A 13,167-nucleotide genomic window follows, 5' to 3' on the forward strand; every position below is an offset into this window, starting at 1 on the left:
TCTGTAACTTTATTGGTCGGCTGCACAACAGGTCATAGCTTCTGCGGTTCACAACACCAATATGATGTCTCAAATGCTTAAGAGAATCGCGTTATGGAACCGGTTCATCTAAGTGAATCTAATGCTTTATATTCCTTATTTATATTTGGTAATGTAATTAATATGCTTTGTGGCACATGCATATGCAAAGTCATATAGCATAATTTCTTTCGCTTTCCTGTAGCTCAGTGGTTAGAGCATGGCGATAGGTCACGGGTTCGATCCCAGAGATTGCTCTGAAACAAATGTATAGTATAATATGCAATGTAAGTCGCTTTGGATAAAGAAATCTGCCAAATGCATAAATGTAATGTAAATAATACAATAGCATTACGCACGAAAAACCCCTGGTTCTTTCACTTTCGATTTCTCCAACAAAACAATCAAACAAAACAAGTAACGATTAATATCAAAACAATAATAGCAGAGTAGGATCCTCCCAAGATGGCGGCTGCACTGCAATAGGGCATGACGTCATCTTCACATTCTCTTTACTTGTATATGTTTCATATTAACAATGCGTCTACACCGAACGCGCAGCGGCGCGACAAAATACAATAGATCGCATTAAAACCAATTATAATTATAGATTTTATCCACACTGGACGCCATGCGACAATCCCATTAGAACAGGCCGTGTGTTGTCGCGTCGCGCCGGTGTAGAAATGGCGTAAATTTATTTGGTAATGAATTTTATTTATTACAAAAAAGACAATGCTACTATAAAAAAATCTTTATTATGTCAAGGCATAAAAGATATGCAGTGCTATAAAATGAAGAAATGAAAAACTTAAGACCAACTGTCTCCAAAAAACAGTGAAGTGCTCTATAAATATGTATAAAGGAGGAAAAATGCCTTGTGCAATTATACATAGATTTAGAATAATAAGCATATAAAAATCGGACGTGAGCTGTTGTCGCACATCTCATTTACATTAGAAAGCTTCTCTTATTTTTGTGGTTCCTCATCCACACAAGGAGGTTCTAGCTATTTCTGGCCTCTGTAATTCCCATGGTAACCGATGTGAAGCTGAGCATCGGTGAGATTTTTGTGTGACCTTGGTCTTCTCGCTGTCGGTGTAGCAGTTGACTGCTGCAGCGCCCTATTGTCTCACAGACAGAGAGGAGCACTTCCCCCCATTTATAACCCAAAGATGCCCAGGCAGTGAGCGCCTCTTTGTCGTCCTCAGACAGCGATGGCTGTATTTTGACTGCTCTACAATAGAGACAAGAGTGTCACGTCCGCCCCCTTCTGATAGCTGGCATGTGGTCAAAGAAAACACACAGAGAAACGTTATTTCTGTATTATTTTACTTCTTTCTTTTTTATTAATTCATCTCTCTCTCTCTCTCTCTCTGAAAAGTATTAATAATATATCAGTTATTAATAAGTAGGTTAACTTAATATCATGTTTTCATCATGTTATATTGTCCATAGTTTAACCTTTTTCGTATAAAAGTAAATAGAATGTTAACACATTACTAAAAAATGTTACCCATTTGTCCAACAGCAATTGTGTAAATGTCAGTTGTGTTATTTAAAGTCTTAACGTGGTTTAAATGTTTGACTTCCGTTCAAGAGTTAGTCAGACGGCCTTCATTTAAAACAAAAGATATTTTCTTTTTTCATCCCATTTAAAAGTTGATAAGCCTATTTATTTAATATTCAATTATATTAGCATTTTAGTGAGTAATAATGCCTTGTTTTTCAAGTGGCGATCCACCAGTTTCCAACACCTAACCTTAAAATCACTTGAGGTTGCACAAAAGCTTTAGAAATCCAGTTCCTTTAAAAGCCAGCGATTAATCCACAGCTCTTTCTAATGCAGTGATTTCACTCTTTTCATGCTTTAAAGAGACGTCCTTCTTTTCCTTGCACTTTCTGATGGTCTCTTATGCTGATGGAGAGTCAATTAAAACGCTTCAATATACTGTATATGTAATATTCAGCAGGAAACTGACATTTATATCGTAGTGACCACACTGGACATGACAGCTCTCCGTCTCTCTCCTTCATGTTTAAATACTGAATGCAGTTTCTGCTTTCTGCTGTGCTGTGCAGGTTCAGCCCGGTGAGTGAGAGCGCACCTGTCGGTACGCCGGTGGGACTTATTCTCGCGGCAGCTGTCAACACCACAGTCTTTTACTCTATAGTGGATGGAAATCAGGGAGGTGAGTTTTCAGAACCCCCGGGGGGAATTTACCAGGAATAAAGTGCACCTGCCGATAGTGTCATTTATATGTAATAAGGCCAATGCATCCAGAAAGCGCTAAGCGCAATTTGCCCGTTGAGTGCCCAGAGAATGCAGCAGACTGTCGCAATCTAGAGTCGTTTTCTAGGATCTTACAGCTTCACACAAACACTGTAATCCAGACTCATGAATTGACTTTTAAAATGATGAAATTGGCAGAGTTATCGGATGACTTACCATTGCTGTGAGCTGTTGAAAATGTACAAAAATGACTCTTTCAAATGAAATAACGGCTAGCGTCTGCTTTCTTGGGTGGTAAAAGCCGAAATATTATTTGTGCCAGAACTGGGCGTAAATAAATTGTGATATACAGTATATATATATATGTATATATAATGCCTAAAACCTTTTTATGGCTAAAGTATATGCTAGATACAAGACCATTATGTGGACTTATAGCACCTGTTCAAAGGAATTGTTTATCCAAAAATAATAATTCTGTCATCATTTGCTCCCCCTCATATCATTTCATGTTCCGCAGATGAAAAAGTCATACATAGGTTTTGAATGACATGGGGTTAAATAATTGATGTCAGAATAAAACTTTTTGGGTGAACTATGCCTTTAAGTTGGACGGTAAATGGTTTGAGTTTGTAAATTCGATGCACTTTAGTGAATCTGAGTTACTTCCGGCTTGCACTCTCGACTCGTGGTGCTGCGGTGAACTGTTTTCTAATGTGATTTGTGTTTGTAGGGGAGTTTATGGTCAATAACCGCACCGGAATCATCTACACAAATAAACCACTGGACTACGAGCAGGTGACCAGCTACGTGCTGCGGGTGCAGGCCGACTCGCTCACCATCATCCTCGCTAACCTTCGCGCTCCCTCCAAAAGTAAGAACACCAAAGCCTTTTTCTCTACAGGGGGTTGACAGAGCTCTTACCTTCTTAAGAGTGAAATAACAGTTGCAAAAGTCTTGATTTCTATTTTACGCATTTACAGTGTTCTGAGACAAACAATTTAACACATAAAGCCTTTACTACACATATTACTTATAAAACATTTCAGACATCACATCAGACAATTTTGTAGTCCGACAGTAATTGTCTTGAAATGTTTTGTTATGTAAGCAACTGTAGTGGTGGTGCTTTTGAAGAGATTCAGAAACACATCTTCTCTGAGACGTGTGCCGAGAGCACAGCACGCCAAAGCGTAGCGTGCAGAAACCTTTTCCAGAGAAATCATGTCTCTAAATGTATTCCTTTTAACGCACCACTGCTGAAAAAAACGTGATTCGGAAACCAGACACACCACCTTTAAGAGCAAGTGCAGTTTATTGAGTTTTAGAAATGACCGCTCTCTCTTTCTATGAGACCCCTAAAACTGTCATCATTTGTTCACCCTCATGTCGTTCGAAACCTGTTTAAAACTTTTCTTTCTGCGAAACACAAATGTCCAAACATGTGTTGTTTGGTTGCAAATTTCTTCAAACTATCTTCTTTTGCGTTCTGCAGAAGCCTGAAAGTCAGCTTTGAAATGAAACTTTGGGTGAACTAGTCAGTTCTACACAAAGACACTTTGTAATGTATTTATCCATGTCAAGGGAACATCAAAATAACTGCTTAGTTCATTGTATATGATGTCTGTTTGGTTGCTTATGACATGTGTTTTGTTGTATATATACTGTAACAGGACAGGCACACGCTCTCTCTGTATCTCTTGGTTCTGATGGCTGGCCTTGAGCTCACCCACCTGCGGTTTTTCTTTTCTTCCCACTTCTTTCATTGAGTTATGATATACAGCCCTTCATCTGTGCTTTACCCCTGTGTGTGCTTAGATCAAGACTAGATGACTTTATATATTGTCGCGTGGCACGGCAGAAGACAAATGCTTTTTGACAGAGCGTATTTCTCACATTTGCCACAGCGTGGAGAGGGTTGAAGCAGCTCTGTTTACATTAACTCTGTTTTTTACTTTTAACTGTGACAAATAGGGATGATGTTTCCTTTACTGAGATATTTCTCCCTTATGTCTTTTGGATGGTAACCAGCAAACACAGCGAAGGTTTTTATCCAAGTTCAGGACGAGAACGATCACCCGCCGGTTTTCACGAGGTCCCTTTACATCGGCGGCGTGACAGAAGACACGAAGACTTTCACCACAGTCCTTAAAATTGTGGTAAGTATAACATTCATTACTGAGAAGGGACATTTTTGACAAAATGATGCAATCCCTTATATACTTAAACATTTTAGTATCCCGATGCTAAGACAAAATCTACAGTTGTTTCTTTATTAGTTTCATCAAGTTTCATCAATGTTAAGTTTGTTAAATGTCACAAATAAGATTGCATTAGCAGTGCAAAAGTTTTGAATTCGATTTCCGGGAAGGAAAAATACTGTTCAAATCTAAACGTCAGTTTTATAAATACATATAAAAATCATAAGATGAAAATTGAAAATCCTTATCGAGTAGTTTTGAATATGGTTTTGAGGCGAATTTGGTCTAGTAGCCCAGCCTTGTTACCTGATGTTTAAAGAAAATGTCCATTCATTTTACTATTTGTGGCCTGTGTTTTGAATATATGTTCCCCTGCATTTCAGACATTTTGCCTAAACACATTTATTTTGCACAATGTGACTTGAATCTGGCGTATTTTTTTTTATTTATTTTATTTATTATAATCGATATTCTGTTCTAAACAAATTCTTTAAATGAATGTTTGATTGTTTTTGATTAGTGACATTAGAAATGTTCTGCAGGTGTCTGTGTTGCCTTGCGTTTCATTTTTACGGCGAGGAACACACTGTTCACGTCCAGACACACCTGTCAACAGTAGAGAACAATCTCTCGCTCTGTATAAAACAACTCTCTTAGTCACTGCTCTCAGACAGCTGCTCTTTCCATGTCTGATAATGTGGAGGACAAGTTACAGACGCCTGTATATTACTGTACATATCACTGGACTCCTGCAGGGTGCCCATTAGTGACTGTTTTATAAAATGAATCATTTATCAAGCCAAGGTTATATTTAGATTTACTTTTATGCATTTGGTAGACGCTTTTAACCAAAGCGACTTACTGTACATTGCGTGATACTATACATTTGTTACTAAATACAATCCCTGCGATTGAACCCATGACCTTGCCGTTGCTAACGCCATGATCTAACCACTGAGCTCAGGAATGATTCAAACATTTCGGTTTATTGAATCAAATCAAATATTGGCCTAAATATTATTTGAAAATCATAAAATCAATTTTAGGGTGGGAATGGATGGGATAAATTAAATTAATTTATTTAAAAACCCTCAATTGAACTCCCCCATGATTTATATTTCAGGCTTCAGATGTCGACACAGGAAACTACAGTAAGATGGCGTACAGACTGATCATCCCACCCACGCCAGAGGGACAGGACAGTTTCGTCATTGAGACCTACACGGGTGTCATAAAGAGCGCTATCATGTTCAGAAACATGCGCCGGTCCTACTTCAAGTTTGAGGTCATCGCCACGGACAACTACGGACAGGGGTTGAGCAGCAGAGCTGATGTGGTGGTGAATAAACTTCAGCGACCCTGTGCATTCAACACATTATTGAGTTCATAGTTCCAACTCTGATCATTTAACTGCAAATAGTTCGGTTTGAGAAATCAAGTTTTCTCTTATCCCTTTGGCTAAGCAAAATGAGTGTTTGGCTTAAGCTGAAGTCAAATCACTGAATAATTTAAATCACATAACAGTTATGCTATGAAGCGAAGGCGTATCTCAGAAGGGCTGTTGGTTTTGACTCAGTATGTATGCTGGTGCATTTTAAGATGTTTAGACTAAATGTGTGTTTATGTAATTGTGTGTGGTGTTTGCGCACTAGTTAGCGCTGTAATGAATATGTAAATGAACTCTTTCTGCCGTCGGCTGAACAATTTACGCCGTTATATTTCTTGGCCTGTTGCAGACTGTGATTGTGCGATTCCCGGAAGTCTCCAAATTTAATGAATGCTTAATAACATGAGAGGGATTTAAAAAAAATCTATATGGGTGCGTCACTGTTTTAGGAATTGTTTCATTTGTGTTTGCATTGCTTTGCAGAATATTTCACTGCCAACATAAAATTATTTTAGACAGCGTATATGCATTCATTTGGACACTTGTATTGACTTGCTGAAGTCTATAGACCCCTTTACGGCCAACGTCACGCTTACGTCACGGCATTAGCTGGAGGCAAAACAGAGGGAAAACTGGAGGCGGCCAATACAAACCAGCACAGATTCGTTTACACAAGGAGTTTATAATATTATCCTGTTGTGTTGTTTAGTACCACAACCATCAGAATACAGCCTTCAATTTGATATTTTAACACAAACCTGCTGCCATTGCCAAACAAAAACACTGACGACAGCTGCGGTTAAACGCAAATAAAACGAGCAGACTAAACAGAGACGATCATCAAAAATGCTCACGATTCACTTCATAACGCCTAAGATAAAAAGCCTTTTGTTGGTGGTGATGATAATGAGGGTATAAAAATCTTACGTATGCCCGAATTACAAAGTGGGGAACAAGGTTATTTTTCACGTAGCGTTGAACGTATAGGGTATGCTAGCTAACTTTGTTAGTTATAGATCTTTCTGCCTCCACTTAAGCTCCACCCACCAAAGCGTGTCACAATGTTTACTAACAGTAAAGTTGTCTTTTAAATTGGCATGTAGCCTAACACTTTGTGATAAAAATTTAATAATAAATATATTTACAATAAATATATAATTGGAGTAAGAAAATAAAGGATTTCTTAAAGGCGTCATGTGACAGGGCTAGAACGAATATTATCGTTTTTTTTAGATGTAATGCAATTTGCATACACGATTACAGCAAAACGCTGTATTTTCCACATACCGGGCATGTTTGTATCTCCACTTTGCTCCGCCTCTCTGAAACACGCAGATTTTTTACGGAGGTCATCGCTCTGAAAAACGAGGTGTGCTATGATTGGCCAGTTAACCAGTGCGTAGTGATTGGTCGAATACTGCAAGCGTGTGACGAAATGTAACGCAATTGTACTGACAGGTACGCCCACCTTACTTGCGTATACATTTGGGCGGTCTTAGTCAAATCATACCACGAACTGACGTAGATTTGTGGCGGTGTGGTTACACGAGGTGTTTCAGGCAGGTCTGGGTGAGGATTCGCATTTAGGTAGAATGCATCTTTTGTTCCAACACTTACATTTTTGTGTGCCCCTTTAAGAACCTGATGCCTAGTTGTCAAGCAGCATGCATGAAAAGCCATGACATGTTCTACCTCTCTGTGTTGTAGGTGTCAGTTGTGAACGCCCTGGACATGCAGGTTGTGGTCTCAAACGTGCCGCCCACCGTTGTGGAAGAGAATAAAGAGCAGCTGATTGCGTAAGAAAGTGCTTTAAGCAAAACACAAGTCAGTATTGTGCCGTATAATAATAATACGTGACAAAAAGCCTCGTTGATGCTGGAAAAAGAAAATTTTTCAAACAATTTTTTTAGCGTCAAAGTAGCATTTGTTGTGCTGCCGATTTGAATCAAATAAATGATAAAATCACTCTGTAAAGGATTATTCTCATGATTGTATTAATATAATGAGCATCTAATGAGAAACATCATCTGATTGTAATTACAGATCCACATTACAGTAATGAGAGCTAATGTGCTTAATTGTCATGAAAATCATGTCAGAATGTCACCATTTCATTCATGCAAAATGTATTTCTTCTCTTTTGGTTTAGGGTGAAATATCACCCAGACGTGTGTTTTGTTGACGAGAAACAAGATTTTATTTTGAAGAAGTAACACATTGTGTCTAAAGATGTACCATACTGTAAATATACTGAAGTTTATACTATATCAAAAAGAATCGCCTCGAATTAAACATTAATGTTGTATTATGAGCCCCTCCCCTTATGCGATGTGTTTACAACGCACTCGTACATCTTTCCTTACTCATCACAACTATCCCAAAAGAATCTAGTCAGATCGCTCGTCATTATATTGTCCTTGTGTTTCAGTATTTTGGAACGCTACGTGCAAGATCAGATCCCGGGTGCCAAAGTGATAGTGGAGTCGATCGGCCCCCGTCGGCATGGTGAAGGATATGAACTGGAGGACTACTCTAAATCTGATCTGCAGGTGTACGCCATCGACCCCCTAACCAACAGAGCCATCTCCAGACAAGAGCTCTTCAAGTAAGCCAAACACAGACCCACTCCCGATGCCTTTAACAGCAAGCTCGCTTGTCCCAGCATGTTCTCCGTAGCTATCTGGGATCGGCGCTGTGTCCACGCTGTATCTGCTGCGTCAAATATATATGTTGTGAGCTTGTGAATAGTGTGTGACTAGAGAGAAACATGCTCCCATGCAGTGCAGTTTGCAAATGAACCGCTCACTTGATGGGCTTGATAAATCAATTTAATGAATCATATGAATCGAACGCGAGTCTACGGACGGAATCGCCAGTCAACTCGCATGCTCATTAATTTGCAGGCTGTTATCTTGAAATGAGCCGAGACTCATTACTGTTTCGTAAAGCAATGGTGAAAAAAAATATTATTATGGGTGGTTTCAATCTCTCTTGGATCTACTTTTTTCCTCGTTTGCCCATCATTTGCTCTCTAAATGAGGAAAGAAACGATTCATTGCATTTGTAATGCTGCTCCGGAGGCGCTGTTATTACACCTGTCCCATTTTACCAAAAGGAGAAATTCCCTTGGGGTCCCGATACATAGCAGTAAGCTCATTTAAACTCTGCGATGCCCTGTGGCACGGCAGAGGGACACGTCTGTCTCCGGGACACAACGAGACCCATCAGGATCCTATTCAAATATGTGTTTACCGAGCCAACACGCATCTCATTCATATTCACAAACACAGGAGAGGACACCGACCACCTGCTGTATTCTGCATTGTGTTTTTCTTGGTTTACACACTCCTTGCCTTGGTTATACCCTTGTTTTTGCACTTGTTTGTGTTTGGTCTTACAGGTTATTTGGCTTTGAGTGCATCTTCAGCTTAAAACTTAGATATTGCTCTTCTATGGCTCAGGGGATCTAATATTGTCAGTGGACATGAAATGAGAGTTTTATCCGTCCATGCTGTTATTAAAAGGGATAGTTCACCCATAAATCTGAGTTCTGTCATCATTTTCTCACCCTTATGTCATGTCGAACCAATATGACGTTTTTTCTGTAGAACAAAAAGAAGATATTTTGAAGAATGCTCGTAACTGAAAAACGGCGAACCCATTGACTTGCATTGATTTTGTGTCCATACAATAGAAGTCAAATGGGCAAGGCCTTCAAAACATCTTCTTTTGTGTTCTGCAGAAGAAAGAAAGTCATTGAAATGACAAGACGGTGACTAAATGATGACATGATGTTCATTTTGAGCTGAACTATCACTTTAAGACAATGTGTTTTCATGTCTGAGGTCATGATTCTCAACGTCTGAGTTGCATCTCAATGTTTGCTTTCCTGTCAGCAAAAGTATTTTTGCAACAAGAATCCTTCTCATCACTCTCAGTGTAGAGTGTTGTATTGACGAATCGGGTCATCCAGCTGGGTACAAGCGCATTGACTCGGTGAAACAGGATAAAAACAGACAGTCATTGTTTAGCACATTCACACTATGCATCTCTACCAGCGTGAATTCGCACATGCTGTTTCTCTTTCCCCACAAAAGGTGGCTAATGCGAAAAAGATAAAACAATCCTTTCTTGCTGTGCATGTTTGTACCAACCGTATTAAAAGATCCCAGGCGCCGTGTTCAAAATATCATGCAAGAACAGGCCCGCGTTTCCCGGAACCTTCTGAACGCTATGTGGTACTTAAGTTATACCTTAAGCTGTACCTTATCTTTAATATGTGTTTCCCGAAACGTTATAGTTTAGTATAGCTTCTGTAAGTCATACATTTGGAAGGTTGGTCTGGAGCGCTCTCAGCTATATCTTATCACTGTTGGCAGTTCACTCCGCTTCTTTACATCGCAATCTATACAATCGAAATTCTAAAGTTAAATACACCAGTACATTGACGTGTCTTTACACTGAGGGTTGTTAGCTTTTAACTATATTATTTAAAGGTGCGAAGAATATTTAGAGAATATTTAAAGAGACAAATAGTGGTGGAAAGTTTCGCGATACAGCCAATATTTTTTCTAGATCAAAGATGGCGCCATCCGCGGAGCAATTGTGTATGTGCGTTTAATCTGTGAAAACCTGGTTGCAATTTATGCTCCAGTTATAGTTATTAAAAAAATAAACCTGCCACGGTAGCAAATTCAGCAGCTTTTGGATCTTGCTGGTCTTACTTTGTCAAGACAAACTCAACGGAGCAGCCCCTAAATTCAGCTCTAGGTGTTTTTCCTGCTATAGCTGTTGATCATATGTTCTGCGTTCTGCGCTTTTATTAAGTATAAATAAAGATACTATAGCAACATATATTATGCTTATGCAAATCAGGGGTTCCCAAACACAGGTAACAAAGGTAGGCTTATCTACTCATGGCACAACTTTTAATGACAAAACAGGGAAATAAACATTCACTCCCTTTACTTTTTATTTTCGTGTCATTAATGAATAAGTTTAATTGCAATATCAAGATACCTAATTGTAGGGCTGCAAAATGATGGCATACTTGTTATTGTTATTCCCCTAGATATTGGGATATTTCAATAAACGCAGCCATAAGCTATTTGTTTCGCGTTGTAAACGCGCACAATAAATGTGTGAACTATGCATGTTTAATTGTCAGTTAATGGAATCGCGTGGCCCTCCTTATGACCCAGAGTTTGGGAACCCCTGATATACAGTAAATGTCCCTTTCAAAGACTAGGTGTACGTTAAGAGACCACGTTATTTGATCCTAAGTTCCTTGGTTCTCGCACTAAAAGTGAAAACGAGCTTACCCGATATTTTATTGTGTGATTCGTATGTTGATCTTTTAAGTATAACTCATAGTGTACTTCGAGATATGCAGGGAGGAGAGAGCATTATTTACAACCCCTAATACATTAACATAAGTCAATATACAGTCTAGCCAAAGCACCATAACAGCGTCGTTTTTAAAAGGGTTATTGACCTACATTTCTCAAATCATCCCTCTCATCTGCTATACCGTAGTTGAGGACGCGAATAAAAATAAATGGTTTTATTAAATTAGACTACTGAAATGCATGATAAATGGCAAGTGCCAATATAAAAGAATGCTGTGTCATAGTCTGTTCAGAATAGATGAGTGTATCGTGAATAAACGTGTTTGTATGGATTGCATCTAGGTTGTGTTGTAGGTAGTAACATGGTTGATGGCTTTCAGACATGTTGGGCCGATAAGTGAAGTGGATCTGGTTGAGAGTGAAGGCGATGCCTAGAGAGAACCTTCAATTTCCTCCATGATGAGGGACGTTTGTGCAACTGGTCAAAAATCATTAGGACAGCCAGGGTGGAACTATTGAAGGAGGAACTATTGAAGCCGTTTTAAAAGCACTCATCTGTGTTTTGGATGTCAGTGGTTAGGGGAAGAGGGGCTTTGTTGCCAAATGAGGCAAAGGGAATTTATTAAGTACTGTGAGCTCCGAATTAAATGTAGGAATTGGTTTATTGTGGGGTTTGTATATGTTTTGAAAGGTATGTTTTTCCACTTCAAGTGGCATCATTTATATTTATTTATTTATAAAAAAAATGTATTGCCGCCTTTTATGGCACTCAAGGACACCGTACATCAATAATATCAGGGCATCATACAATCAATCAGAACCAACCAAGAGTACTGTATATATTAAATAAATAATTGAATCATTTATAATTAAATATAAAACATCTCAAATCTAAAAATTAATACATGTTTCAATTCAAACAAATTTCAATTGTTGGTAAAAAAGTACGTCAAAGTATTTTCCATATATATATATATATATATATATATATATATATATATATATACTGTATGTGTTTGAATTTATAAACACAAAAATAAAATGCACACGACACAGACATGTATTATGTAAACAAAAACCTTTATTCTGGATTACTCACGATTAATCGTTTGGCTGGCCAAATTTTTTTATTTAGCAGATGCTCAAAGCTTTTTGCAAATGAGTCAATAGAAATCTAACTATTATTTTGCTACAAATGAAAAACAATTTTGTGTAAAATGAGTCTGACCAAACAATGAGTCAATAAAAAGAGTAAGACGAAAGTTCAAGCAGATAACACGTCTTTGCTCTAAAAGCATAGGTCCTCTTTACATACCCACATACAACGTTGAATGCATCTTTGTTTAAATAGCATTTTAATCTTCATTTCTTGAGCTGACAGAAAACTCACCATACGTGGTAAATGCTCATGTACGTGTAGTGTTGCTCGCCTTTTTGACACTTGAGCTGAAAAACAGTCTTTACGTGCGGCACATTGATCGTGTTTGAACATTCCTGTTTGTCAGTCGCTTCTATTGAAGTGTTCTGGTGCAGCAGGGCTAATTGGTTTGCCGTAGATACTTATGAAGTACTTAACATGCGGGTCTCTGTAAACATTATTGATCAGCAAAGTGTCTTCAGGGAAGTCCTTTCACTAAATGAGTTGAGGAACAAAGCTGGGCTTTCGAGTGGGTCAGGTAATCAGCTCTGTACTATTTCAAGACATCCGTAAAACACAGGTAGACAAAGGCACAGTAAGGCCATGTTACCCACGCAGGGGAGAAAATGATGTACTTCCCCATGATGTTGCCTAATCCATAGGATGAAGTGAAAGGGCTAAATGCAGCTGAAGGGATGCTGTCCTCATTAGCACAATTGCTGACTCCTGCTTCCCTGCTGACATGCTTTACATTGACACTGGATGTTATCTACATCTTCTGGCTGTCAATCATGAGGGTTTCCAGGCTGTCATGTTATACGGTGCAATGTACAGCACAGACA

At 38.7% G+C, this 13,167-nt stretch overlaps 1 protein-coding gene across 2 annotated transcripts in view; it reads left to right on the forward strand.

Annotated features, from left to right (window-relative positions):
• Window positions 1-13,167, forward strand: part of pcdh15a (protocadherin-related 15a) — an 87,142-nt gene that overhangs the window by 55,556 nt on the left and 18,419 nt on the right. For both annotated transcript variants that reach the window (XR_013787601.1, XM_079473719.1), the window contains exons 21-26: window positions 2,101-2,210; window positions 2,985-3,125; window positions 4,283-4,410; window positions 5,576-5,791; window positions 7,547-7,635; window positions 8,268-8,444. Coding sequence is in view for 1 of the 2 variants with exons in the window: in XM_079473719.1 (XP_079329845.1) it covers window positions 2,101-2,210; window positions 2,985-3,125; window positions 4,283-4,410; window positions 5,576-5,791; window positions 7,547-7,635; window positions 8,268-8,444 (861 nt within the window). In the remaining variant the exon portion in view is untranslated. The remainder of the gene's footprint in view (window positions 1-2,100; window positions 2,211-2,984; window positions 3,126-4,282; window positions 4,411-5,575; window positions 5,792-7,546; window positions 7,636-8,267; window positions 8,445-13,167) is intronic.

The sequence above is a fragment of the Barbatula barbatula genome (genome assembly GCF_947034865.1).
Source record: "Barbatula barbatula genome assembly, chromosome: 14".
NCBI lineage: Eukaryota > Metazoa > Chordata > Actinopteri > Cypriniformes > Nemacheilidae > Barbatula > Barbatula barbatula.